This window comes from Polyodon spathula, unplaced genomic scaffold (assembly GCF_017654505.1).
Source record: "Polyodon spathula isolate WHYD16114869_AA unplaced genomic scaffold, ASM1765450v1 scaffolds_1807, whole genome shotgun sequence".
NCBI classification, from domain to species: Eukaryota; Metazoa; Chordata; class Actinopteri; order Acipenseriformes; family Polyodontidae; genus Polyodon; species Polyodon spathula.
Genome location: NW_024473282.1, coordinates 1 through 27,787, shown reverse-complemented (window position 1 = coordinate 27,787; position 27,787 = coordinate 1). Strand labels below are relative to the sequence as shown.

At 47.0% G+C, this 27,787-nt stretch overlaps 2 protein-coding genes across 5 annotated transcripts; one reads left to right on the top strand and one right to left on the bottom strand.

Moving 5' to 3' along the window:
• Nucleotides 1-1,993: 1,993 nt before the first annotated feature.
• On the bottom strand, nucleotides 1,994-20,717 carry odad3 (outer dynein arm docking complex subunit 3). 2 transcript variants are annotated; one of them, XM_041243476.1, is made up of 14 exons: nucleotides 20,631-20,717; nucleotides 17,033-17,154; nucleotides 15,638-15,715; nucleotides 14,699-14,875; nucleotides 13,747-13,782; nucleotides 11,314-11,415; nucleotides 10,702-10,827; nucleotides 9,927-10,049; nucleotides 9,276-9,413; nucleotides 8,740-8,900; nucleotides 6,796-6,952; nucleotides 5,036-5,191; nucleotides 3,856-3,940; nucleotides 1,994-2,660 (listed from the first exon to the last, which is right to left on the bottom strand). In XM_041243476.1, the coding sequence occupies exons 1-14, from the start codon at nucleotides 20,674-20,676 to the stop codon at nucleotides 2,530-2,532; spliced, it is 1,638 nt and encodes a 545-aa protein (XP_041099410.1). In that variant the 5' UTR covers nucleotides 20,677-20,717; the 3' UTR covers nucleotides 1,994-2,529. The 2 variants fall into 2 exon arrangements, with proteins under 2 accessions (XP_041099410.1, XP_041099409.1); XM_041243475.1 differs by lacking the exon at nucleotides 20,631-20,717 and adding an exon at nucleotides 18,517-18,791.
• LOC121310185 (tartrate-resistant acid phosphatase type 5-like) lies at nucleotides 20,712-27,757 on the top strand. 3 transcript variants are annotated; one of them, XM_041243478.1, is made up of 5 exons: nucleotides 20,712-20,800; nucleotides 23,011-23,111; nucleotides 26,121-26,211; nucleotides 26,586-26,785; nucleotides 27,618-27,757. In XM_041243478.1, the coding sequence occupies exons 3-5, from the start codon at nucleotides 26,121-26,123 to the stop codon at nucleotides 27,747-27,749; spliced, it is 423 nt and encodes a 140-aa protein (XP_041099412.1). In that variant the 5' UTR covers nucleotides 20,712-20,800; nucleotides 23,011-23,111; the 3' UTR covers nucleotides 27,750-27,757. The 3 variants fall into 3 exon arrangements, with proteins under 3 accessions (XP_041099412.1, XP_041099413.1, XP_041099411.1); XM_041243479.1 differs by lacking the exon at nucleotides 23,011-23,111 and having other exon boundaries at nucleotides 20,717-20,800; XM_041243477.1 differs by lacking the exons at nucleotides 20,712-20,800; nucleotides 23,011-23,111 and adding an exon at nucleotides 23,141-23,602.
• Nucleotides 27,758-27,787: the final 30 nt, after the last annotated feature.

The following is a 27,787-nucleotide window of genomic DNA, read 5'->3' as shown; positions in this document are numbered from 1 at the left end:
TAGATTTTTTTAACAGTGGGGTTAGGTGTGGTGTTCTCTGTACAGCGTGCCATCTGTACACAAGATAAGATGCACTTATCGATTTCTGATATGTGATTTATAATAGCTGGTAACTTAACGCAAAAACACGTGGTTTCATTCTAAAACATTGGGTACCACTCAAAGTTAAAGAAAATCATCAGTTTGCTTGCCTCCCTTTGCAGGAAATCTGTTACACTTCCTGGGTGATTTCTTCTGCGCAGTGCCTTCTGCACGGGGATGGGTTGTTCAGAGCATGGTATTGGCTGAAAAGCATGTCAGTCAACAGGGCAAGCAGCTGGTTGGTTAAGGACAGTGAATAAGCCATTGAAGGGACGGGAGGTAAGGTCAACACTGCCTATAAACAGTAATCTAGTGTCGTTTTATATTGTTTTAATGTTTTCTGAAAGAGATTTCTTTCAAAACGACACACTGGAGCCCCACATAGTGGACGGCATTGAAAACGCATGGAATAATTATATTAGCAAGAGCTCTATTTTCCACTGTGCTGTAATGTTATGGTTCTGTAATAATCTGCATTTAGAAGTCTTACAATTATCTTTAACTCTTAAAACACATTCATTTTCATATTGTGTTCTCCGTCAAGCTGGCATACAGAACTTCAATGAAGAGGCGTATTCAACTCAGCATGAGTAAGAGGAAGTGGAAATTCTAGACCACTAACTCTGTGTGCTTTCTGTGCCCCCTGCCATTGAAATGGTTTCTAAACACAATATCATGCGCAGTATCACTTCAGCGATCTCCCAAACCAATACTGGAGCCGCTGCGTGATCTGGACAGCTGCCAAGCAAACACATTGGTGACGAAAATGCAAACCGACACAACGATACGGGGACGAATGCAAAGGCATGAAGGGTAATGGATGGGAAACGGCTTTTGAAATCTCACCACGCCTCGCGCTTTGCTGATTTTGTGTTATGCAGCTTTGTAATCTGCCCTGCAAAAGATAACCAGTGGAATTTGCCCAGGGATTCTGCGGGGCGGCCAGTTTTTTATTTATCATTTCCTCTGCTGTAATTCAACACCAAGGAATCCTGTGCACAGTAAACCCAGTTCAAAAGTAGAAAAAAAGATCATTTTGGGGATTTATATTAAGTTCATGCTCTGTGTGTAGGGTGTCTCTCATTAGAACACTGTATGAACGCGTACTCTTTGCTGTGCCTGCGCACGCTGTATGAACGCGTAATAAAATCTCTTTTTGTAGCTGTGAATAGTTCTCGTGACTCGTTAACAGGCAATGTCACATGTGTATTAATGAGCGAGCTGTTCCAAGTGCACGTTTCCTTTCTTTTCTTACATGATGCGGTTTGCTGTCATTCGCACCGGAGCTGGGTTCTGCTCCCGAGTTACCTGGCTTTGAGCTTGCCTGGAGAATCCCAACTGCTGGAACTGAACACCCTTTCTCATTCCCTTCCATTCTGCCAGCCCGACCTGCTCTGCATGCGCACACACAGAGAGAGACTCCACAGGACAAAGCCAGGCGAAGGGAAGAGAGACAATGAAATGTCTTGATGTCTTCAGGAACCTCTGTATAAATGCCTGAGGCCCCAGCGATGCTGTCAAGGCTGTTTGTGCAGCCCTGTAAGTGTCTCTGACAGGAGGTGTGGAAGGATGGGAGGCTGGCACGTGGGAATATCATGGCATGCACAGGGGAGGCAGGGCAGGTTAGAAAGTGCGAGTCGAGTGAAACAGATCCCATGATGCAAGACCAGACGACCTGCAGCTGATTAAACAGGCCATGGTTTTGCAGCTCTGATTGAGATCTGTGTTTGTAAGCTCTCTTGCATTGTACACTACGTGTCGTACTGGGAGATATAAAGACATATTTTTCAAATTAAATTAAATAGATTACAGAAAAACAAACACTGTAAATATGTAACATATTAAATTCAATGAAAACCATTTTGATTTAAGATTACTTAACGTAATTAAAGATATGCATACACGTACAGACTGAAGATTTCCAAAAACTTTAATAACAACACTCCTGAAATACATACTGTGTTTACCTTTACTCATCAGTTTAATTTGTACACTTGTAGATTTTTACAGCTAACAAAATAATTCTATGAATCTTACCCAGTTTACACTTATTAGCTACAGGGGTCTCACATGCTCTGAATGAAATGTTACAGCGCACATGTTTTGTTTTTTCATTTTAAAAACTGGATATTTGGTACTAAAGAAACTTCTCAGTTGCTCTTCCTTATTCTCAGCACAGCTTCCACTTCCTGGGTCACTTCACCAGGGCTGTGTCTCCAGGGTCATGTTACTGGCTGGAAGCATGTCAGTCAGCAGGGGAATCAGCTGGAAAGAAACCGGTGAAGGGGTGGGGGGGCTGTCTCCGTGTGAAAAGAGCATGCAAGGGAAGCACTGTCTGAAAGCACGGCGTGGAAACAGGTATCTTTAACCAGCGAGCGTGTTTGAAAACACAACGCTTGAGACATTTAGCAGAGCCCTCCCCCTGGTTCTCTGTGCTGCCCAGCCACCCTACTGCTTGCCCTTTTTCTTCTTGGGGCGTGCCTTTCTCTTGGTCCGGGAGTCTATGATTTGCTGGGACTGTCGCTTCAGCATGGTGCGAGAGATGACGTCAGGGTCCTCATCGCTGCTCTCGTCGTCTTCTGGAAGTGAAAAGGAGACGAGGCAAGGCTGAGTCGCTGCTAGGAGGCTTTTGATAGGGAACTCAAGAACATTTACAAGCAAGAGGAGGCCCAGCGAACAGCTGATTGACTAAAAACTCAAGCCTGGTCTTAAAGAGCACAGAGCTAACACCACAGCGTCAGTAAATCTCATCTAATCTGCAGATCTCATATTCTCTTATATGAAAGGTGCGTGCAGTCTGTTAATAAAAGTGTATTTGATTTTAAATTGCATTCTTTTCCGCGCTGCCACCTCCCGTGAGCTGCTTAGGGAGTTTGAGCCTGGCAGGAAAAAACTATTCTGAACGGAGGAAGGAAAAAACTATTCTGAACAGAGGCAGGAAAAAACTATTCTGAACGGAGGCTTTGGGTTTATTTTAGACGATGACATAATTCTATTTCTTTAAAAAGAACTCAGACTTCCAGAATCTAGAGGCATTGGCTCCTAACTGCATTTCCTATGACTGACGCGCTGTCAGAGGAGACTTCGTTTATGGTGTTCGAAGTGAGGTCTGACTGGTGCGTTTTACAACCTCAATATAACCTCCTTTGACTTGTAATCTACACTTCTGGCTATATAACCTGGCATTCTGTGTGAAATTTTATAAATTCTTTTTTTAACATGACATGACCGGAAGCACTACATAGCAGCTGGTATCCACCACATGATTCTTGAGCGCTGGAACAATGTGGTTTAAGGTTGGTATAAATGCATCACCTGCTGGAACAAGTGACCCTCTCTTCCCTTGCCCGCTCAAACCCCCCCTGTTCAGACTGCACTTGATCTACCCCTCCCGCACTGGACTCGCCTGACCTCAGCACCACGTTACTGGATCCTCAGCTGATGCACGATCCTTGCTCTGCTAACATGTCACTGTAGATCTAACTTGTTGCATCCTAGTTCATATTGTATTCTAGCAGTGTCATTGTAACCCTGTGCTGCCATGGAACACATGCAAGTCGCCTTGGATAAAGCCGTCTGCCAGATTATAATAATAGTTGTGGTGCCGCTCACACCTCTGCAAGGTAGATGTCGAACACAAAACCAGCACAGTCCTCTTCAAGGGACTAGTTAAAAGATCCTTCCCGCTGTACGATAAGCATGTGAAGACAGTCGAAGTGAAGCCTCACAGAATAACACAGCTGAGTGCAAAGCGCTTCTCTGTATAGCACTCACCGTCAAACAGGTCCTGCTTGTGGGACTCTGGCAGCGTGATCCTCATGTTGTATGCTGGCAGCTTGCCTTCAATGCTGGCGTTGAACTGAAAGAAAGAAAGAAAGAAAGAAAGAAAGACACAGAGAGAGCTGGGTGAGAAGACTGGCTTAGTTTCTTAATGCAGAATTTGAAATTTGGATTAGCCCGGAGCCGGTCCAGCAGCCTTTTTGTTTAGAAGAGCCGTTCCGATGTTCACAAGGCTGGTGAGCGTCTTTTCCACGCTGCTCGTCCCGTTGAAGGGACGCAGCCGCAGGGAATAAAGTTCCGAATGCTTCATTTTTCTTTGCCATTAATTTCCTTTAAAAATAACTCAAACTCTCAGAAGCAGGAGGCTCTGGCTGGCATTTCAAACCTATCCCATGAACACTCGTGGATTACCCTCTGTGAATTAAACAATCTCTATAACTCTTACGTCTGGATATTGAGCTAATGCATTTGCATGGAGAATATAACGAACAGACTGCATTTGAGAGCTATTTTTTACCAAAAGAAAGAGACTGTAGAAAGCATGCATCACTTCTCACTGCGAATTACTCAAACATTGTGTTGTTTTGCTTCCCATAGGTAACTGTAATGTAGACTTGCTATAATAGAGCCAGCACCATCTAGTGCACAGCTAGTGTATTGACAGCAATGCAAAAGGAAACTTGATCTAAAGCGTCAGATGGCTAGATGGCGCTGGTGCGTATTTCTAGAGATCATGCTGTATCTATAGCCAGGAATGAGAACGGAAGAGCAGCTGCTGAACTCGGGTGAGAGTCGCCAACACAATTCAGTGAACGAGACCCACGCAGAGATTGTAAACACCATATAAAGGTTCGGGGCAGCAAGACAAAGCATTTGAAGCGTTGCTTTACTCTTCTTTACTGCGCTTTAAGGACCTGGTGTACAGCAAGCACCTTGATATGTATTGCAGGGAATTGTGGGATTCAAAAGAAAGTTGGCTTAGTGACGGTTTTCAATTGTACAGGGAAGGTAAAACTACAAGAAGACAAGTCAAACCGGTAAGCAGTGTGCAGGTGAGCAGTGTGCAGGTGAGCAGCGTGCAGGTGAGCAGCGTGCAGGTGAGCAGCGTGCAGGTGAGCAGCGTGGAGGTGAGCAGTGTGGTAAGCAGTGTGCAGGTAAGCAGTGCTGGTCTCACCTCCTCCTCTTCCATCTCTTTCAGGATGCCGTTCAGATCTTTGCCTTGCAGCTCCTCCAGTAGCTGCAGCAGCTTCTGCTCGGACACAGACAGCAGCTCCAGCACATATTCCTCTGAAGAGGGGGGGAGCTGGGCCGCTGGCACGTGGCCCCTGGGCTGGGGAGACACGACAGAACCACAGACAACATTAAAAGCTGCATGATCACAATTAAATACACCAGTTTCCTCCAAATCCTACCTGTGAATGATCACACCATCGCTGTAAAATCAATCCTCTTAACTCTTATTAGCTTCATGGACATGACTACTGGTCTCTCTTCATTTGCGCTGGGAATCATTTTCTTCTGCGCTCATTTAAAGGGTACAGAATCTGCTGATGTGGTCCGATTGCGGTCACATTACTGGAATCGGGTCTCAGCTACAGCAAATGAAGCGATTAGGTACCAGGAAAGAGAAGCAGCCACTTTTCATCATATACCAAAGTATAAAATACAAGCAAAGAATCAAAAGCTTAAAAAAAATGCATTTTGAAAGCTTTGGTTGACACTCCCTTTAAAATCACAAAGAACGTGGGCTTATTTTTCATACCTGTGTTGCGTAAATATCACTTATGTGCGTGTGTCCCAATTTGCGTGTTTCCATATTAGATTGCGGGATACATGCGTGTGTCTCTCTGTTTGTACATCTGTCTGTCTATGCGTCTCCCTTGCAAAAGTTATTCCACATACTATGATGCTAAAAAAAATGTCCTAGTGACACCTGGACTTAAATACCTCTTATCCAATCTACATTAAAGAAGCTTTCACTGTGCTTTATTACACCTTCACTAGCAGAAACTTTTAAAAGGGTAACTCCTGGGCCAGACTCTCTGGCACGATTCATGTGTTTTACTTGAACACAAAGACCTGAGGTTGCTGCTGTGTACAAAACATTCAAGTCATTTACACACAACAGACCAGAGATGTTGCCAACACTGAAGATAAAAGAGAAGCATTCTATAAACTTCACTATACAATGAAAACACGTGTTTTTTTTAGCTGTGTAAATGGTTCAAGGCCAGTGGTGTTAGGAGGTACAGTGGGGTACATGAAAAATAATACCCTTTTTCAATACTGGAGCACCAGAACTCAGAACCAAACTGCAGAAGCGACACATCTTTAAAAGGTAAAATCCACTGCAAGTCAACAGAAGAGGTTATCGCTGCTCAATCTGTGTGTCTAATGATTTCTGTTATAACACGCATGACATATTAACTTATTATAAATTTAAAAAAGCAAAGATTGTATTTGTGAACTGCTATTAAAGATGCCGCTGTTTCTTCAGCTTTAGAGTGATGTTCCATGCATGGGATGACATCACAAACAGTTCTGCTATAAAATTGCGATTATGTTTGTGATCTATACAAAATGAATGGAACTGCACACCACGCAGCCGTGCCTTTACCGGGGGAGACCCTCGGGGACCCCTGCTCTCCCCTGACTGTGTGACTCCCCCTGCACGCCACACGGCCGTGCCTTTACCAGGGGAGACCCTCGGGGACCCCTGCGCTCCCCTGACTGTGTGACTCCCCCTGCATGCCACGCGGCCGTGCCTTTACTGGGAGAGACCCTCGGGGACCCCTGCGCTCCCCTGACTGTGTGACTCCCCCTGCACGCCACGCGGCCGTGCCTTTACCAGGAGAGACCCTCGGGGACCCCTGCGCTCCCCTGACATTGTGACTCCCCCCGCACCCCCTGTTAGAAGTGGAATCAGCGACTCACGATCTTGACGTGCTGCAGCTTGTCCCGCAGGTGCTCCACTCCGGCCCGCACGGTGCTCAGGACTCGGCTCAGTCTGTCCAGACGCTCTCTGGCCTCGTCTCTGCGCTTCTCCTCCTCTCGCAGGTGAGAAGCAAACTCCTCCAGCATCTGCTGACCACTGCGCACAGCACAGAACAATACCCGCTTATCAGCATGTTAACATAGCCTGGATGATTTATTACTGTGCCGAAAAACTGCTGGGTTTCAGACAGTCACATAATGCTACAAAATGATCACTGCTAACAAGATGTTTCGTTCCTCTGTCTAGCTGTAGACCGCGGGAGGCCAAAGCTGGCTCTTCCACTCCTGGTCTTTGTTCCAACCCTGTTCTGAATGGTTTCATTCAACCCATTCAAACCCTGAAGAAGTTCATCAGTTCATTCTTGTTAAACCTGGAGTGGATTGGCCCTCCAGGACCGTGATTGGACGCTGTAGAAAATAAAGAGATTCCAGGGGCCAGGTAAATGAACTAAGCATAGGACATTTTTAAACTTGAATTCTGTCCTAGGATAAAACAATAAAGTAATAATAACAATACCTAAACAGAAACTGGTGGCAGGCTTCTCCTTGTTTTCAAAGCTCTGCACTGACACCTACTGGATTACAGAAGTAACTGCAGGGAACCTAGTCCGGCTGGAATTGTGCAAGCCAAATGAAAGGATGGAAATAGGACTCCCATTCCATAGCAGTTTGATCCTAAAGCTTGTTACCAATACACTGTGGCTGATCAAGCACATATTAAAACCTGGAATGGATGAAACTGCTGTGCAATAAGAGTCTTATTGCCATCCCCGTCAATCCACTTCATCCAGTCCTGTTTTTTCTGAAGCTTAGTTTTGTTTAGAAGCAACTAGCATAGCCTCGCAATCGTACACAGAAAACTCTCTAAGATATTCACAAAGCCACGGACAGGAAAGGGGATCAGTTGATTTAGCATGGCCCTGCTTTCCTGGCACAGCCTGCCGGATCATTTCAATGCCACGTTTCCACGTGGGAGCGGGCTGAAATCAAACTGGTCTGAACTGGGACTGTGTCCGGCCCAGCTAGGCTCGCAGCTCGCTGGTAATGAAAACCATTTCGCTCATGTAAAATCGATGCTGGTTTTAAAGTGCAGAAGAGCCATTCATATTGGACTCAAAGTAAGGAGGCTTAAGATTTTGTTTTATGGTGATCGCTCTACAACAGCTCTGGCCAAAAGTTCAGCATCACTCGATAGCATTGCTTCATAAAGTCGAATGAAACCTGCTGAATAATGTTAGGTTAACATACTGAATTACACACCATCGCTTTGTAGTTTTCCCACATACTTAACGAAAAAAACTGAAAAATGTGACAATTTAAAATTAAATCCACACATTAAATACTACCGTGCTGCTATTATGGCTTCCACCTTTGCGAGATCATTTTGTAGTTTCTTTGATTACATGATCTCAATTACGTTCATAGAGTTTTTGTTTTTTAAAATGATGTCTCAATCCTAAAATATTAGGTGATGCTAAACTTTTGTCCTGAGCTGCACACACAGAAGCCTGATCCTTGTTTGATAAGTCGGCCTATCCTAACTAGCACATCATCTTGGAATGGTCCCAGGCAGTTAGCAGTAGTTATCAGGTCTGGGTGGCGAGTGCGAGGCTATATGTGTTGACTGCCTGCTCTGTGTGGAGTGAATGCTGGAGCTGGTGGTGCTCAGTACCTGGAGAGCTTGCTCTGTGTGGAGTGAATGCTGGAGCTGGTGGTGCTCAGTACCTGGAGAGCTTGCTCTGTGTGGAGTGAATGCTGGAGCTGGTGGTGCTCAGTACCTGGAGAGCTTGCTCTGTGTGGAGTGAATGCTGGAGCTGGTGGTGCTCAGTACCTGGAGAGCTTGCTCTGTGTGGAGTGAATGCTGGAGCTGCTGGTGCTCAGTACCTGGAGAGCTTGGCCTCGCCCGAGTACTTCATCTCCTGGAAGTCTGCCCGCAGCTTCTCCCTCTCCTCCTTCAGCCGCTCCAGAGTCTTCTCATTCTCCGCCTTCAGCAGCTCCAGGTGGCGCTGGGTGTCTCCCTGCGAGACGAATCGCTCCACCACCTCCTGGACGGGAAGAAAAGCAGAGAGCGCCAGCGTATCACCTTGCCAGATCCTCCAACCGGACAGGCAGTCGCAACACGGATTTGGAGGGTTTTCCCGTTGCTCTTGCTAGATGCGCGCACTAAAAATGAGAACACGCTGCAATTCTGTGTTCACAAGCTTTCATAGAGAAACAGCATCCTAACAAGACAGTGTGTGTGCCGTCAAAAGACTTGTCCCCCACCCCCCTCGTGCCCCCCATTTTCTCTCCAATCCCCTGCAAAGACCCCTGCAATGACTGTCCACCTCGCACAGCCAGGACGCCCCCCTGACTGCTTTTAGCAGGTGAGCCGGTTGAGGGCCCCTCAGAAGTGCCTGGATCTGGCCCCTGTGTGGTACCTGTGTGTTGGTGACCCCAGTTGCCTCTTTGATGCGCTCGAAGGCCTCCTCAAAGGTGGTGACGGTGTTCTCTTCCTCGACGCCGCTGCGCTGAGCCTCTGTGCTCTGATCGTCCGGCTGCATAATCGCACGCTGAGCCTGCACACAGCATTACAGCACAGGTGTCACGCATGCATCGTGATAAACACCGCAGCTACTAACATTTTTCTGGATGCTTTCTACCTTTAAACCCTGTGCTGGTTTAGGACTTGCATACTCAATGGGTTACCACGTCTACTTCCTTGCAACACATTAATTATATTTTTGTGTTTCGGCTAATTTAAAAGTAGCGACTTTTCCAGCTGTGAAATATCTATCACAAGTGTTGCTTTAACTCCATACTGCTTATGAAATACGGTTTAATCATGCCCATAACTATTAGACTGAAAGCAGCTTAATAAATACAATGACAAACAATGTTTGTTATCAATGTCTTTAAACGTTGCAATGTTTGTCAATGCATTCATTCATTGACTCTGAGTCTAATCCCACCCTTTCTGAACGCTTTACTATTACACTCGGTCCCTGAATGAGCTTCTTAGAGGAATAAGTGGAGCCGCCCCAGAAGAAGTGTCCCGGTACTGAAGCCTATCCAGCTGCTCTCACACTCACCCTCCTCTCCACGCGCTCAGCCTGGGCTTTCCTCTCCTCAGCCTGCTTCCTCAACTCGTTCAGGATCTTGTCTCTCTGCCGCCGCTCTCTGTACACCACCTCCTCCTGGTGCTGCAGCTCAGCCTGTCACAACAAGAGCAGCGAGAGGCTGGCTGAGACACAGCGCTCACACACACAGTGCTCACGCACACAAACACACACACACACACACACACACACACAGCGCTCACACACACGCACACACACAGCGCTCACACACACGCACACACACACACACACACACACACACACACACACACACACACACACACACACACACACACACACACACACAGCGCACACACACACAGCGCTCACGCACACACACACACACACACACAGCACTCACACACACACACACAGCGCACACACACACAGCGCTCACACAGCACACACGCACACACACACACACACACACACACACAGCGTAGACACACACAGCGCTCACACACACAGCGCTCACGCACACACACACAGCGCTCACGCACACACACACACACACACAGCGCTCACACACACAGCGCTCACGCACACACACACACGCACACAGCGCTCATGCACACACAATCACACACAGCACGCGTGCACACACACACACACACAGTTGTGTGTCGCTGTTCATGCCCTGCAGCTCTCTCAGCTCCTGTCTCTGGTGCAGGATCTCAGCCTCCCCCCTCCCCTCTCCCCTCTCCCCTCTCCCTCTCTCCCCTCTCCCCTCTCCCCTCTCCCTCCACACCTTGGCTCTGTCCTTGGAGAGCTGTGCATCGCTGTTCATGACCTGCAGCTCTCTCAGCTCCTGTCTCTGGCGTAGAATCTCAGCCTCCATGCTGTCCAGCTTATTCTGGAAGGTCAGGCTCTCCTCCTGAGAACAAACATACTCAGCGGTGCAGCAGGGCGAGGGCTCGACGAGCTGCAGGTAAGGGGTCTCTTACGGCTGCGAGGAGTCAACGTGATGCTGAGCCGCTCAGCCCGCGCACATCTCATATAATAAGACACGTGCAACTTCTTACGAATCTCAAACATGTGGACTCTGGAATTGCTGCTACACATAAGAAGCTTTCCTCACACATGATTTACGATGCAAGTATCAATCATTTGGTTGGTCGGTTGCTTCTTAAAGGCAACCTTCATTAACTTTCAGTGACACAACAGAACTATTCCTGAGAACTGGCACCTATCCTTTAACCGTTTGGAATGACTCCTATGAGTGGAAACAGCAGCTTGAAACCTGGCCCCAGGAGACCCCCGGGAGACCTAGTTTGAGGCTGCTGTATCAAACCCCCAAGTCTGATCGAGCCCGGCTGGGCTGGTCTAAGCGACCCTGAACCCCGTTACCGGAGAGTCTTACCTGGAGATGGTCCTTCAGTTTCAGGTAGACCTTCATGATGTGCTCGGCTTCCTGGCATTTCAGCTGAGCCTTCTCCAGCCGGTTCTCCAGAGAGCGCAGATTCTGAAACATCGCAGCAGCAAGCATGGGAGATTAATTCATCTTAGCATTCTGCCACAGGTCGTTTCTACTCACCCAGCCGGGAAAAGCAGCGACGTTTGGGGCTGTGCCCTCAGACTAGCACTATGCATGCTGACACTCGCTTTCACACGAAACCTTCGGAAATGATTGATTTTAGTCCTGCTGGGACTGATGCATTTCTCATATCTGAATACTCTTTCAAAACGGAAAGAAATATTGTTAGATTTCCAATTCGCTGGAAAACTATATGCAGATTGGAATCTGACAGCTTTATGATGCATTTTTTATATAAAATTTTGCAAAGCTTGAACTGTGTTGCCAAGACAGGGCGGTTCCTTTGCATTGTGACAGCACGAGGGAGAGGAGTTATCTGTAAGAGCAGGATGCTCTTATTAAACACAATAGATGCGTTCTAAGAAACTGTAAGCCATGTTTCAATCTACCACCGGGACCGACTTGAAATCGATTTGAAATCAGACTCGTTCATTTCCATCAGCAGCAGATCTGAGATCAAATCCATTTTAATTGGGACTGCCTGCCTGCCTGTCTGGGTGTCTGTCTGTCTGTGTATTTGTGTGTGTCTGTCTGTCTGTGTGCGTGTCTGTGTATGTCTGCCTGTCTGAGTGTCTGTCTGTGTCTTTGTGACTGTCTGTCTGTCTGAGTGTCTGCGTGTGTCTGTGTATGTCTCTCTGTCTGTCTGTCTGTCTGGGTGTCTGTCTGTCTGTGTATTTGTGTGTGTGTCTGTCTGTATGCGTGTCTGTGTATGTCTGCCTGTCTGAGTGTCTGTCTGTGTCTTTGTGACTGTCTGTCTGTCTGAGTGTCTGCGTGTGTCTGTGTATGTCTCTCTGCCTGTCTCTGTCTGGGTGTCTGTCTGTCTGTGTATTTGTGTGTGTCTGTCTGTCTGTGTGCGTGTCTGTGTATGTCTGCCTGTCTGAGTGTCTGTCTGTCTGTCTGAGTGTCTGCGTGTGTCTGTCTCTCTGCCTGTCTCTCTGTCTGTGTGTCTGTCTGTCAGCCCCAGCTGTGATTGCAGGCTGCAGAACTGCATCTCCACACTGGAGGGGGAAGTTACCTAATGAGCGTCCAATGAGAAAGACATGAGAGATGGAAAAATAATATGCAGCTAAACAAGAGAGATGTGCAAATATTATCCAGGGGTCCTGAATTCATTAACCCATTAAGCACCAAATACAAATTTCTTTGGAAAAAAAAAAAATGAAATGGTTACAAACAGCTGCCTCCTAGTTTGAGGACAGTCCAGGGAGACGCGCTCAGAATCAGAGCAGTTTCACACGCTGGGTTTCACTGCTGTGATAGAAAGGAGGCAGGGGACCCACCTTGCCAGCAATCTGAGCAAAGCCCTTCATGCAGCAGTTATCCACTCTGTCACTGATGTCACAATGGATTGCTTAATTGATGCTAACCTGCCCTGGGGAGAAGAGGTAACTGTGGTGGGTTAGCAAGGGCCTGACTGCTGCCCCTGCCCAGATCCTGTTACTCCCTAGAATACCTTCCCTAATCAAAGCACTAGACAGACACCAGACCCAGACCAGCTGGACCTGGTATAGCTGCATCCCCCAGTACATTACATCAGGTTATAAAAATTAACGTAACATTGATTTGCAGTAGAAGTCACCACTACTCATTTTTGGAAAATATATCAAATGTTATGCCCAATTATTTTACCAATTCTCCTGAATTTAGACTGTCCAATTATATTCCCTCACCATCCCTTCAACAGGATGAAGGTCAGCGAGTGTCCTCCGATCCCACGACCAAGCTGAGTGACCCTTTCACATGCAGGAGCTCGACAGCGGATGTGGGCGGGCCAGCGACCCCCGGTGGATGAAGGCCAGCCCTACAGGCGTCCACTTTGGGCTCAACGGGGTGCCTGGCCAGCCGGGTTCACTGCAGCGCGACAAGGAGAAACTCAACCCTGCCCACACCTTTACCAGGTGAGCCACTCCGGGATCCCTTCACCATGAAACTCAATGAGCAGCTGAGAGTTCTACTGCAAAATGGATTTACTGATTCATTTGCAGTCCTTTGTTTACTTAAAGCTGCAGTGTCCTGTTGCATTTTAAAAGGTGTTTTTTTTTTAAGCCAGTTAATAAAGGATTGTCTTTATATTTATTGTAGTGCCCTTGGCTGCTTTTCTTTTTTTTTTTTTAATGTTTGCAATGATTCTGTGACGGTTCGCTTGCTGCGTGGGGAGACACAGCGCTTGGAAATCCGCCTGCTTGCCTGGGTGAGGCTTGTGGCTGAGGGACACTGCAGTTTTAATGCCCTGCGTTAATAAAAGATGATTGAGTTAACCTGCTGGGGCTGCTCGGCTGGGCTTTCCCCTTCATTCTGCGGATAGAGGCAACACGTTAGACACACAGAACAGCTCAATCCCAATACGCTTCTTAAACAAGCCTCTGCTACTCCTTGAGCCGAGCGCACATCTGGAATCTGGAATTCTGGAAAACTATTATTTAAAATACATTTGTCTACCTGACCCAGCTTGCTGTGCACACTGTGTATTCAAAGGGAGAAAGGGAGCCAGATGCCGAGGTTTTAATAAATCCAAAAACAGCTTTGAAGACTCCCTGATATTTCCTCTGGCTAGAGGCGTCCTTACAGTGCTGCACTACAATGATAGGAATCAGACAGGCTCCTAATACTAGCTGCACAAATCTATCCATGCCTGTCTGGCTGCTAGTGGCTGGTTGGGCTCTTAAAGGATCCCAATGATTCAGCATCAACAACATTACCTACCCTCACCGCTCCGTGTGAAGAAGTGTCTGCTGCTCTTTGTCCTGAGTCTGTCTCCTGTTCATTTCCAATTGTGTCCTCCTCTCCTGGTTAACTTTCCTGGGGCTAACTTTGTCTGCTCCCTTTACGATTCAAAGATCTTCTTTGTTCTGGGCTAAATAAATTCCCTTCCCTCAAAATCTCTAAAGCTCGTTCGGGGGTGGAAATAAGACTCCCACTGCATAGCAGTTTGACCCATTCCTGGTTTTACTAGGAGTTTAACAAGACACGCCTGCTTGTTACCTCTACACTGTGGCTAACGAAGATCACTGTTAAACCTGCTATGCAATAGGAGTCTTGCATCCACCCCTGTTGCTTTTGGCTATACTCTCTCAAAGACCACAACGCCTTTCTGCTACTGCGGTGACCAGCACTGAACAGTATTCTATGCCTTGGTTAGTCTGTTTAACAGGACTCCCTTTGTGTCTGTGTTCGTACTGTTGCGGTTCAATGATCTCAATGGGTTTGTTACCTTGGACTCCTCCATCTCAGCCTGGGCCAGCGACGAGCCCTGACTCTCCTGCACCTTCCTGTTGTACTCCCGCTGCAGTTCCTGCAGGCGGCGCCGGCGAGTCTCCGTGTCGTGCTTCAGCGCGTTCAGGCGCTTGATCTTGTCGCACACCTTGTGATCCACGATCTCAATCGCAGCCTGAAACCAGGGGAGGGAGCTCTTGAAACTGCTCTTTGAATGCAGAGGACTAAAGCTGGACCATCTGTCCAGGGGGCAACTGTGGAGGGGCTCAGCATGGGCTCAGCAGAAATGCTCCTTATGTTTGTGTTATCTGATTAAAGCAGCTATAAGGACAGTGGTGCCATAATACACTCTTAACAATGCAGATCTTTAAAGAGGGCTAGGAAGAATAACAAAACGAAGGCAGAAAGCCAGTGCAATCCACTGGCCACAGGCAGCAGAGTCCTGTCTTGAAGATATACAGATAGAGATAGAATCTTTGTGTGATTCATTTTCATATGACATTATTAGTTATAGCATAGCTGTTTTAGGATTAGTCACATTAAATTTGTAGGGTTAGTCAAACCACAAAAGGATCCAAAACAATCTAACTTTATGCCATCACTTCATTGTTTGACTTGTGGATTTGATCCAAGCAACAGACGGCTTTTATTTGAGCACTTTACAGCGCTGGAGAATCTGGGTTGCATCTATCCTGGGATTATCCTCACAAATAAGCAATCAATGTGGATTCTCTGATACTGTAAACAGCTCCCAAAAATACGAGCCGCGATCGGTGATCGAAACTCCACTTGGAGACACAGCGGCTGGAAACACCTTTTCCCTTCCAGTCGCTGTGTCTCCTTTGATTGCTACAGGCAGGAAGAAGAGGCATGTTTGATGTCGTATCGGTACGATACAGTTGCAGGTCTGACTGACAATGCAACACCAACAGCCTACCTTTCCAGTCTTGTTGCGCAGTTCATTCTTCTCAACATTGCGGTTGCAAAAGGCATCCTTTATCACACGGTCGTCTCCCTGGAAAAACAAAACCTGCTCTGAACTGATCACACTCGTCATCACAGCATGACAAGCCCACCGCTGCCTCTGTAGGGTTACTAATAGGGAGCCGTTCATGCATCCCATAATGAAGTAACGTGTTTTAACATCCAAATTCCTGGCTCCTGATCGTTTCAGTAATACCATTAATAACTGAAGGTAGCTGTGAAACCCAGGACTGGATGCAGGAGGTCCAGTGAGAGACACTGCTTTGCTGCTTGCAAGAAGAATAACATGGAATTGAAGTGGATTCACTTCAACTCTGCAACAAGAACACAATGAATGAACTGAAAGCAGGTTATTGTAGGGTGGAAGGTAATGGGTTTGAGGAGCTCAGTGGTTAGATAAAGAAAGCGCTGGGCTGCCGTGTGGAAGGCAGTGGGTTTGAGGAGCTCAGTGGTTAGATAAAGAAAGCGCTGGGCTGCAGTGTGGAAGGCAGTGGGTTTGAGGAGCTCAGTGGTTAGATAAAGAAAGCGCTGGGCTGCAGTGTGGAAGGCAGTGGGTTTGAGGAGCTCAGTGGTTAGATAAAGAAAGCGCTGGGCTGCTGGAAGGCAGTGGGTTTGAGGAGCTCAGTGGTTAGATAAAGAAAGCGCTGGGCTGCAGTGTGGAAGGCAGTGGGTTTGAGGAGCTCAGTGGTTAGATAAAGAAAGCGCTGGGCTGCAGTGTGGAAGGCAGTGGGTTTGAGGAGCTCAGTGGTTAGATAAAGAAAGCGCTGGGCTGCAGTGTGGAAGGCAGTGGGTTTGAGGAGCTCAGTGGTTAGATAAAGAAAGCGCTGGGCTGCAGTGTGGAAGGCAGTGGGTTTGAGGAGCTCAGTGGTTAGATAAAGAAAGCGCTGGGCTGCAGTGTGGAAGGCAGTGGGTTTGAGGAGCTCAGTGGTTAGATAAAGAAAGCGCTGGGCTGCAGTGTGGAAGGCAGTGGGTTTGAGGAGCTCAGTGGTTAGATAAAGAAAGAGCTGGGCTGCAGTGTGGAAGGCAGTGGGTTTGAGGAGCTCAGTGGTTAGATAAAGAAAGCGCTGGGCTGCAGTGTGGAAGGCAGTGGGTTTGAGGAGCTCAGTGGTTAGATAAAGAAAGCGCTGGGCTGCAGTGTGGAAGGCAGTGGGTTTGAGGAGCTCAGTGGTTAGAGAAAGCGCTGGGCTGCAGTGTGGAAGGCAGTGGGTTTAATTTCTGGATAATATCATGGAATTATGGGATCGTCGGTCTACAGCATGCATAGCACACTCACATAACTCCTGCACTAGAGAATGAAGCACAGGGCTTCCTGGCCAGCCTGTGGCTTCTTATCCTACCAGCCACTTACTGCCAGCGTCTCGGCCAGCTTCTTGTGCAACTGTTTGTTCTCCTTCCGGAGCTGCAGAATGCTCTCCTTGTTTTTCTTGATGGTCCATTGGGAGCTCTCGTAATAGGCTTTCCTGTCACCCTCTGCAAGGCAAAAAAACAATGCACCCTCACACACGAATACCCATTGTAGTGGTGTACTGTTTACGCCAACAACAGAGGGGAGACTGAATGAAAGTGATTTTCCGATGCCCAGTTTGATTACACGACACCTACCACGCCCCCAGCATCTCATCATGGACAAATCAATGGTCTACAGCAACAGAGAGAGGAACAAAACATCTAGGCAGCAGATTTATTTAAAATTACAAAACAGCAGAATAGGCTCTAAAAGGCACCACTGCAGGGATGGGAATAAGACTCTCATTGCATAGCATTTTGATCCATTCCTGGTTTTACTACGAATTTAACAAGACACACCTGAGCTTGTTGTCTATACACTGTGGCTAATCAAGCTCCTAGTAAAAACTGGAATGGGTGACACTGCTGTGCAATGGGAGTCTGATTCCCATCACTGCACTGTGCATGGGGCAGACCGTATATTACAATCTTTTGCATGTATTTCAAAACGATTGCAGTGTCTATATTCAGGTCGGGGGTTGTGATCTCAGTGAAAGCACGCTGTTTTAAACACGGGCCTCTGTCTCACTGCCCCGCTGCGTTCAGATTTTCAAAGCAGCAGCTCCTGGACACCCGCCAGCAGTTTTAAGCACAGCGCTCAGCTGGTCCCGATTAGCGTGAATCTAGACTTGGTGCTCTTAATGAGCCTGTCCAGTTGTGAGGGGCTCCCCGTTTAGGATGCACTGTACTAATTTAAGCAGAGATCACGCTTGATCCCCGATCTCGCTTACCTGAGACGCCTTCTTAATACACAATCCGAGGAGGCACGCCGCGGTAACGCGGGTCCGGATTAAACGCCGAGTCACACGGGCACGCAATCGCTTCCTATCGTGCGCTGAGCTGGTTACAAGTTTGCATTTAAAAGTGCAAAACGCTGTTATACAACACGTCGCCTTTTATTATCACAGCTTCTCAATCGGGGTGGGGAAAAAAAAAAACCCTGCAAGGAGAATCTGTCACCTTGAAGCACATTTCTGACAAAAAATAACAGATTAAAATGTTGGTCTTTTCCTTTTATAAAGCATGTGTGAGCTGCTACTGCACTTTTTCACGCAAAAAAACCCCCACTGAATCTGTTTACAGATAGGTGACTTTTAGAGAATGTGGAGAACATCTTTCATAGCATTCGTTCAAAGCATGCTGATTCTCCAAGCCCAGCATACAACTCAGAAATAAACTGAAGAATAATAATAATAAGAATAAGAATAATAATAATAATAATAATAATAATAATAGCATCACTTGCAGAACGTCTTCTGTCGTGTAAATAGACAGCAAGTGCAAAGCTTTAATCTTTCTCTGATGTGTTAATTAAGTTTTAATTACCCAGAAGCTGTATTTTCCTCTGCAGCTCTGCAATCTGTTCGTGCAGAGGGGGTCTGATCCCATCAGCGCTGCTTGTTCCCGGCATTGCAAACTGCTTTCAGACGCTTTACACTCGACCTCAGTGAGACCTTGTGTCTTTATTTATGTTTTAATTATTTTATCGGTCTTACTGGGCTTCTTAATCTGTTGCTATGGCTAAAGCTGCGGTCTCCTTGACAGGACTCGCTCGTCGCCTGGCAACCGCGCCACCGTCGCCTAGGCTGCAGGTGGAAGTAAACACGCCACGCGATTGGTTGCCAGGGGGGGAGGAGGAAGTGCGTTCGAAGTGGATTCTGGGAGTTGCAGTTTATTTTTAAGAAACGTGTGGACGGCGATTAAACATTGTGTACACAAAAATATCAGTTATAAAACAATTATTAGAAACCGCGGGCCCTTGTAAAATGTGTATAAGTAGCCTGTTAAACACAAATGAATTCAAAGCGCAGGGGATTGTTTGCATCCCTCTGCTCTGAAACACTAACCCCTAATTCCCAGCAAGGAGTTTGAGAGCATGAGGGGGCCAGAGGCATAATGATTAAGGCATAACCCAGCGCTGTGCACTAAACAAAATAAATACACAAATGCGTGCTGTGTTTGAATATCGCTAACCCTGAATAACGATGTCGTTGAGACATACTTTGACCTTTGGAAATAAACAAACTGGACAACCTAAAAGGTCTGTTTGATGATGCAGAAATTCTGCTTTCGGTTTTTGGCACTGCGGGCAGGAAGGCAGGCTGGATGCATTACCTGGAGTTTCGTTCAAACACGAACCGTGGAGCCTCCGTCTCAAACCTGCGCACCTCCAATGAATTTACACTGACAGTGTGCATGCTGTTTATCCACGGGGAGTGCGCCCACAAAACCAACGCGGACAGCCTTTATAAATACTTGCTTTAGGTGGCTGAAATAATCCAGCTAACAATGCATCGTTGTCACAGCGTTGTGTGTTAGCAGGGATACGCAGTAAACGCATTGCCGGTTACTTTTCTAGCAATGCAACGACAGTTTTAGCTACAATCAGTTATGTTACTGATTGAACTTGTGCAGTGAAACAGTAAAAAAAAAAAATACTTTTTAAAAAATAAATAAAGCCATGTTGTGATACGCATTGCCTTACTGTATAACCCTTCTGAAACGTGTAATATAAAACCCGTCTCCCGGGGTAAATGCAATGAATACGGAGCTTGGACGCTAATTCAGTCGAGGGTCGCTTCTCATTAGCACAACAAACAAGAAACTGTCCCGTCAAGCCCCAGATACAACGCAATTAAATCGTGAGGTTTGGTTTGGTGGCTTATACCCTTACCATAACCGAGGCTGCATTGAATTAATGAAAACATATATATAATCATGTATTACCAACAGTGTATCTAATAACAGCGAGACCAAGTGATTGAAAACATATTTTTAAAAGGGAGGGAGGTTTTAGTTTTCTTAAAAACAACCTGTTTAGATACTAGGGGTTGGGGTTGGGTAATTAAAGCAACGCAAATACCGCTTCCTCGGCAAAATGCTTCTTACCTTCACCTTTTGGCCTCTGACTCCTGTCTCCCCCCCTCCCCCGCATTGCTGGGGCGGTTCATTTTTTTTTTTGCACGGATTGATTATCCAATAGGGGATTGATCAGGAGGCGCCGGCGTGACCAAAAACTTTTACCCGAGTCACTTTAAACACACTTTCGAGTTCGGGAACCGGAGACAGAAGCTCCCGATAACGACCGAGTAGTTTAAAAAAAACAACATCGCTTTTAGTTACCTTTCGCTTTATTTTAACGACAACAAAGCAAGACGCTATAAGCCTTTTTTTTTTAAACCTGTAGATACACTTTTAGCATTGTTGTTGTTTTAGTGTTAATTCGTATGTTTGTTTATTTTATCTGTTAGTTTTTAAACATTTTGTAAAAAAAGATATATTATCTTGACTATTGTCATTCGATTAGCTGTCTGAAAATTTATTTTATTAAAAAAAAACCAGTCTGTTAAATTCGGATCCATCCTCGTGTGAGGCCGAAAAACCTTTAGGTTAGGTTTCCTCCCCTCCTCGAAATTATACAGTTTAAAAAGTATCCTTACCCGCAGCCAGCCGGCCGGGGTTTAACCCAATAGCCGCTGCAGACATTCAAAAAGTTTTCTGACTGTTCCAAAGTTAGCGAAACATTTTAACCCGAGCCCGGAGGCGCCTGCGCTGTGAGACCCGGCGGATTCCACCTCTTTACAAAGACGAGTGAACTCTCTCAACCGAGGTAAACCCGTGCTAACCCGTGCTAACCCGTTACACCTTGAAACTGCCTTTGCTAATCCTGTATAGTTACTACAGTAAATATTGCGGGATGCACAGTAATATACAAGCCTGTGCGGGGATCCGTCAACTATAAACACGCTAGCCCGGTTTGAATGGATTACTGTTTAAAACAGAACGGTACACTGTCTCTGATGCAAATGTCATTCATTCCCTGAACTGGTGCAGGTGAATATCCACGTGTTTTTCAATCAATATTGCGTCTCCTAAAGCTACAGCACCGTGTAAAACATGCGAGACCAGCTGCTTCAAGTCAATGCTGTGGTTTCCTGTCTAATTAACCCTTAACGCACCAGGCGCACCAATGCTAAAGACCATCACCCTAGCGAAAACAGCAGACACGCCAAGTGTCTGTTAGACACCAGCGTGCAGTTAAACACGCGATTTAATTAAACCCCGCAGCCTGTAATTCACCAGGTCAAGCAGTAAGATTTTCATGCTGTAAATGGGATCGTTTTTAGCCAAATGTGATCCAGGCCTAAGATGTGACCCCGATGGTGTTTCTGTGTGTTAAGGGATGGAAGTAGACTCCCATTGCATTGCAGTTTGATCCCTTCCTGGTTTTACCAGGAGTTTAATAAGACACACCTGGACGTGTGACCTATACAGTGTGGCTAATCAAGCTCGTAGTAAAACCTGGATTGGGTAAAAGTGCTATGAAATAGGAGTCTTATTCCCAATCCCTGGGTTGTGTTTCTGATGATGGCAGCCCCAGCACTGTGACAGTTAAAGCTGTAGTTTTTATTTATAGCAGTCCTGTAATGGGGCACTGTCTCTTTAAATAGAGTTGAGGTTTCAAAAGAGAGTATTCCTGGCTTTGCATTCCAGCGGAACAGAGGTGTGACCAGTGTTTCCACGCGTCCGTGTCAGAGTCATGCGCGTTTTATTTCTGTAGACGACGCTGAAATATTGGAGGTTTTAAAACGCTGGCTGCAGCATCGAGGGTGGAGCGGTGCTCCAGTGTCACTGTATGGTTTTGCTGCAGGCAGGCAGAGCTGCAACATGTCTCGCAAGGCACGCGTTGTGTTTTCTACGCAATGGGGAGTGTGTGTATTCATGCCAGCTGTAAAAACACTTCAGTCAAGAAGCGTTTGGTTAGCTGCATGAGCGGTGGCGTGTGTTTGGTATCAAGATGCAAACGATGCTGACCTGTCTTACCATACCATCTGCCCTTTAAAGAAAGTCTGTGTTCAGTATGTGATGAATACAAGCACTTCGAAATATTTCAGCTGCAAAAAAAAATCCACTGGTTTTTATAGGAAGTCCCGGGCCATTGTGATCGCTTATCTAAAGCACTGTCCTTGCGATCTCGACCCTACAGAGTACAGGGCTATCGCTGCGGTGGCCCGACGGAACCCTGTTTCAGCCTTTTTGGGCTCCAGTGTTTCAGAAGGGCAGGTGCGTGTTCACCCCGCTGCTGGGAGCTGCTTCCTAAGGTGATCTTGTTGGGAATCCACATGCATTTTCCAGCTGGCTCTCAAGCTCCTTGTGGAAGGCCAGTGGAATGTGTGAGTGGTGTACCGTGGAGCAGACAGGATTAGTGTGGCCGGTGGGAATGGGTGATTTTCCTGCTGCCAGACAGAATTGCTCATAGGTCTGTGAGGGTGAGTCACGTACTGTAGAGAGGACGGAGGGGGTAATAAGAGAGGGGGGGGGGGGGGGGGGGGGTGATTTGGTGGTACATTTTTAAAGAGTAATGCTTTGTTTAAATTGGTCACTGTGTAAGGATCCTCTTTTATTAAGGCTACAGCAACTCTGTTTATAAAAAGAAAACTCCTTTTTAAAAAGTGGAGGCAGGATATGAGATGGGGGGGGGAGGTGCGCTTGGAGAAGGACTCCGAACAGGTGTGAATCTACCTGGCTGTAATACTCTTTGTAGCTGTAGCTTGACTGGAGGTTGACGTCGATGTTTAATTTCACTGTTGTTCTCGGATTTGCAGTTTGCTGCCTGCAGGGTGACTGATGAAACACAGCCAGTTTTTTTTTTTTTTTTTTCCCCACTCAAAACAAAAAAAAACCTGACAAGCAACTCCGAAGTAAACTCGGTCAGGTGCCGATCGCGAGCGTGTGTCACAGCAGGGGGGGGGGTCGCTTGTCTCTCTCCGCCCAGCTGCCTGGGTTCAGCCGCTCAGAGTCACTTCTGCTTTTTATCAGATGATAAAGGGAGCGTGTGAGCGAGAGAGCAAGCTGTCAACAGGAAGAGCAGGAGGGGGACTTTGAGCAGCAGCGGTGAAAGAGCAACCAGGACCGCAGAAGTAAGTTGCTTTTCATTAAGTCGTTTTCTTTTTGACTTCTCGAAAGGCATGCGGTGTTTTTGCACAGAGAGCTCCAAGCCTGGAGTTTTGCATGTTGAGATCCAAGGCAATGATCTCCTGGTTGTCTCTGGAGTGCCAACTAAAGAAAACTCAAGACGGCTTTTTTTTTATTTGTTGTTTTTACCTCCTATATAATCTCTTGCGCGTCTCGTTTTCCTGTGTCGTGGTAAATGGGAATTGTGTGTTTTGAATGGTCGTTTTATTTGAAGGTAATGTGTCCAGCCCTCTTTGCAGACACTTGTGCTGCAAACGCGTTGGTCACAGGACTGGCGCTCAGTGCGTCTGGCTGCTGCGAGTTTGAGTTTGAGAAGGAGAAATGTAGTCCAAGTAGGATACAGGACTACATCCCCCAGAATGCCTCGGGACTGGAATTGGAGCCAGGATGGGAAACACCTGTGTCTAATGGAGCGAGGGACCCGTGCCTGTGGCAGGTAGAGAAAAGCAGGTTTGAAATACTGAGCGTCTGTGTGAAGGGCGAGGCCTGTGTCTTCAGACCCGAAGAAATGCGTTGGATGCTTCTGTTTGTACAAGGGGTGGGTTTTGGCATCCTGTTTGCAACCCGTCTGTTTTGAGTGAGGTTCGTATTTACACTAGCTGTCAAAAAATGATCTAGCTCTCTATCCCTCTGTCTATCACTACCACAAGCAACTCCCCTGTATTGGGTGTGTTCCTTCAAGGTAAGATTTGCTGGAATTTGTTTGAACTCTGTGTACTCCTTTTTGAAAAGAACGATCAGGGTTGGATCAAATATATGGTATTGCAGACCCTCGATATCGATGCGATCCACCTCTTGGTGTCATGTTTTTAACAGACGGCTGTTCAATTATTCAAACCCTCGTCCAGGGTGCTGTGTGAGATGCAAGCTGACTTTTGATTTTTCACTCTCTCAAGGTCAGAGCAGTCAGTCTCTCTGGCCTCTTGACCGCGGTCTGGTCCTGCGTAGGGCGCTGTTATAGTTGCCTGACCTCTGAATTGCCAAGTCAACACTGTTCCTTTTGGTGTCTTGCACAACAGAGGAGTGCCGTGTCCACAAGATAAGAAGTGTGAAGCAAGCTTTTGCATGTGGAGCGCTTTGTGAGCAGAATGAGCAAACAGCCATTCAGAAGCACTTTGCTGCTCTACAAACTGTGTCTGTAGTGTTTGTGTGCGTGGATGCTGCTTTTGTATAGCGAGTGCCCAGTTTAGTGTGACAGGTTTAACTGCCTTTCAAAGATCAAAGTCTCGCCTTCCAAGCGAAGGGCAAGCTGTGCAGCCGAGAGGCCAGTAGGGGTCTTGGCAGTGTCGTGAACTCCTCAGACGCTGCGATCAAGGGTTATATAGTTAATTTTTGGAAACCTAAGAGCTAAACTTCACATCTAACCAGATACCCTTTGAGATAGTGACTTCATATTTGCAAGGCTGTATACACACTGTATGGGGGAATGTGCTGATCACACCACCAGCCCCTGACCTAATACTGCTGTCCTTGAGACCATGTGACTGGCATTTCTTGGGCACAGAACCCGAACGCTCAGAGTTCTTGGCTCAATATTTGGTAGTGAGCTGTGTTCTATGATTCTTTTTGGTCGGGTGTCGTTGCCTGTGGAGTTCTCCATCCAGGGTTCTGTTTCTCCCAATCAATCCGTGCAATCTCGTACGAGAAATGAGCTGCTGGAATAATTCAGGAAATGCTTCAAGGTCGAGTCCAACCGCAAAATTGGAGCGCTTCCTTAAAATGAAAGGTTTGCTTCCTCCAGATTTCGTGACAGGCTGGGCTGCGTCCATTGAAACTGCTGCGGGCATTCGGTCCCAAGCACAGCACCACAGGTCTAGTGTAATAATAACAAAAACAAGTCATGAGGTGTTTGTTTTAAATAAAGCTGATTCTGCAAGCTAGGGGATATAACCAAGTAACCTTTTTGTATTATAGTATAGTTTGTCTACAAGAGACCTCCTTATTTCTCATCTCAGCACTGTCCAGTGTTTTACTAGTAAGGGATGAAGCAGTCATGATAAACTCCACTCCATCCCCTCCACACTCTCTGTGTGAACAAGAGTCTCCTTCAGCAACATGACTAGATAACCCATTCCATCCCCTCCCCACTCTCTGTGTGAAGAAGAGTCTCCTTCAGCAACATGACTAGGTAACCCATTCCATCCCCTCCCCACTCTCTGTGTGAAGAAGAGTCTCCTTCAGCAACATGACTAGGTAACCCATTCCATCCCCTCCCCACTCTCTGTGTGAAGAAGAGTCTCCTTCAGCAACATGACTAGGTAACCCATTCCATCCCCTCACCACTCTCTGTGTGAAGAAGAGTCTCCTTCAGCAACATGACTAGGTAACCCATTCCATCCCCTCCCCACTCTCTGTGTGAAGAAGAGTCTCCTTCAGCAACATGACTAGGTAACCCATTCCATCCCCTCACCACTCTCTGTGTGAAGAAGAGTCTCCTTCAGCAACATGACTAGGTAACCCATTCCATCCCCTCCCCACTCTCTGTGTGAAGAAGAGTCTCCTTCAGCAACATGACTAGGTAACCCATTCCATCCCCTCCCCACTCTCTGTGTGAAGAAGAGTCTCCTTCAGCAACATGACTAGGTAACCCATTCCATCCCCTCACCTCCTCTTTGTCCTGCCTCCACTGTCCAGCTGTGTCCTCTGGTCCTGGAGTTTTTAAGGTGGTGATTCAGTTTGTTGGCTGGACTCTGCAAGGCCACCTCGTCCTTTTTGTATTGCAGGCACCAGAACTGAACACCCTGTTTGTAAGAGAGGTCTCGCCAGTGCATTGTACAACAGCATGATAACCTCCTTTTGATTTCTACACTACAGTTTCGTGATTGCTTTGTTTGACAGTGAGGAGTGTCTCTTTTCTCTTGGTCTGTACCGCCCATGTGGTGTTTGTGCCCGGAATTGCTCTGGAGTTTGGTCCTGAGCCCTCGTTGACGTGCCGTCTCGTTCTCTCTCCTCAGATGGTGCGCAGCGTGATCCAGCTTGCTGCTTTGTTGTCGGCACTTCCCATGACGCTCTGCTTCCCTAAACCTTCCCTGGATCTTGACCACCGTAAGTCTGAGACGCAGAGCAAACCTCTCAAGAGCCGAGCGCATGGAGGGTTAGAACCAGAATTTTACAGATGCCTGGAACAGTGTTTTTTTTCAGTAGTGGGTAGTACTGGGAGAAATCTCACTGTAAAGTAGTTTACTTCATTTTCTTAACTATAGTTCTATTATTTACAATCACACAACTTCGTACACACAGGTGTATTGTATTCTAGTATGTTGTTTTTTTTCTGTATAAATTAACTAATAATAATGTTTATCCCAGTTCATTATAATTGGCATTTGTACATGACTGAGCTATATAAAGTGTAGGGATGCAGCAGTTGGTTCAGAGCGCCTCTCTGCTCCGGTTTATTGACGGCCTCTTTCTTCTCTCAGGTAACAGGTCGTCGATCCGGTTTCTGGCACTGGGGGACTGGGGGGGCCTCCCGTACCCCCCTTACCTAACGCCCATCGAAAAGGCGACGGCCCGCGAGATGGGCAAGGTGGCAGAGTCCATGGGGGCCGACTTCGTCCTGGCCCTGGGAGACAACTTCTACTACAGCGGTGTGCACAGCGCCCACGACAAGAGGTTCAAGGTGAGCGGCCCCCGGCTGTCAGGGCTCGAAACTCGCTCCCCCTGCACCCGGTCCTGGCTTTCACAGCTACCTTCAGTTCAGAAAGGGAGTTTGTTAAATAAACTGCCCCTCCCTTATAGCTGCAACGCCTGTCAGTAACCCTACAGGCATCGCTTATTAATGAGAGGCGAGATCAGATCGTTCACGGCAGATTGAAACGATCGTTCAAACACCAGGCAGTGACGTGGAGTACTGAAACCCAGGGATGGGTGCAGGGCTAGGGCAGTTTCAAGCCCTGTATTTACACATGCTGTACATATTGATTTATCATGATCACTAGTTGTGCCTTTTACATAACAGTTCTAGAAAATACCAACTTGTTTATTGACATCACATGAAGACCTCTGTCTTTTGTTGGACTCTCTCCGGGGCTACAATGTCCCTTTTGCAGGTCCCCAATGTCCCAGCGCATAACACCACCTCGCCCTCGCCGTCTTCAGTTTCTGCTCTTGCCGTTGCTCAGTCAGTTGGTTGTATTTTCGCGTGTGTGTGTGTGTGATGGGGGACGGTGCTTTGTGCTGTTTTGGAAAACCCCGCGGTTTCACAGATTTGCCAGATGTTCTCGTTTCTCTTGTACTTCCCCTCCATTGTGGTGTAAACACCATGACTGCAAGTTTACTCGTTGGAATAGATGCTGGAAAGTCAACTATCGGGTTATGTAGGGTTTTTAAATAACTCTGAGCACTCTAACTACCTCTCTGAGTACACATGTGCAAGCCAGGTGAAAGGACGCTGTGAAATGAGACGCCTGCTCTCTGTGCTTGACCCTGACTGTGTGTGTCTGTCCTGCTAGGAGACGTTTGAGCACGTCTTCACTGCAGACTCTCTGGAGGACCTGCCCTGGTATGTCCTGGCTGGAAACCACGACCACTCGGGGAATGTGTCGGCTCAGATCGCGTACAGCAAGCTGTCGAAGAGATGGTGAGAACTGACACGCGCACACACACTGCACCTCTTACAGCA

Coding starts and splice junctions, on each gene's coding strand:
- odad3 (XM_041243475.1), bottom strand. CDS start 18,601: ATGCCGGGAACAAGCAGCGCTGATGGGATCAGACCCCCTCTGCACGAA. Junction 9,414..9,926: donor CTGAGCGCGTGGAGAGGAGG/GTGAGTGTGAGA, acceptor TGCTGTGTGCAG/GCTCAGCGTGCGATTATGCA. Junction 2,661..3,855: donor CAAGCAGGACCTGTTTGACG/GTGAGTGCTATA, acceptor TTTCACTTCCAG/AAGACGACGAGAGCAGCGAT.
- LOC121310185 (XM_041243477.1), top strand. CDS start 23,342: ATGGGAATTGTGTGTTTTGAATGGTCGTTTTATTTGAAGGTAATGTGT. Junction 23,603..26,120: donor GGGACCCGTGCCTGTGGCAG/GTAGAGAAAAGC, acceptor CTCTCTCCTCAG/ATGGTGCGCAGCGTGATCCA. Junction 26,786..27,617: donor CCCACGACAAGAGGTTCAAG/GTGAGCGGCCCC, acceptor CTGTCCTGCTAG/GAGACGTTTGAGCACGTCTT.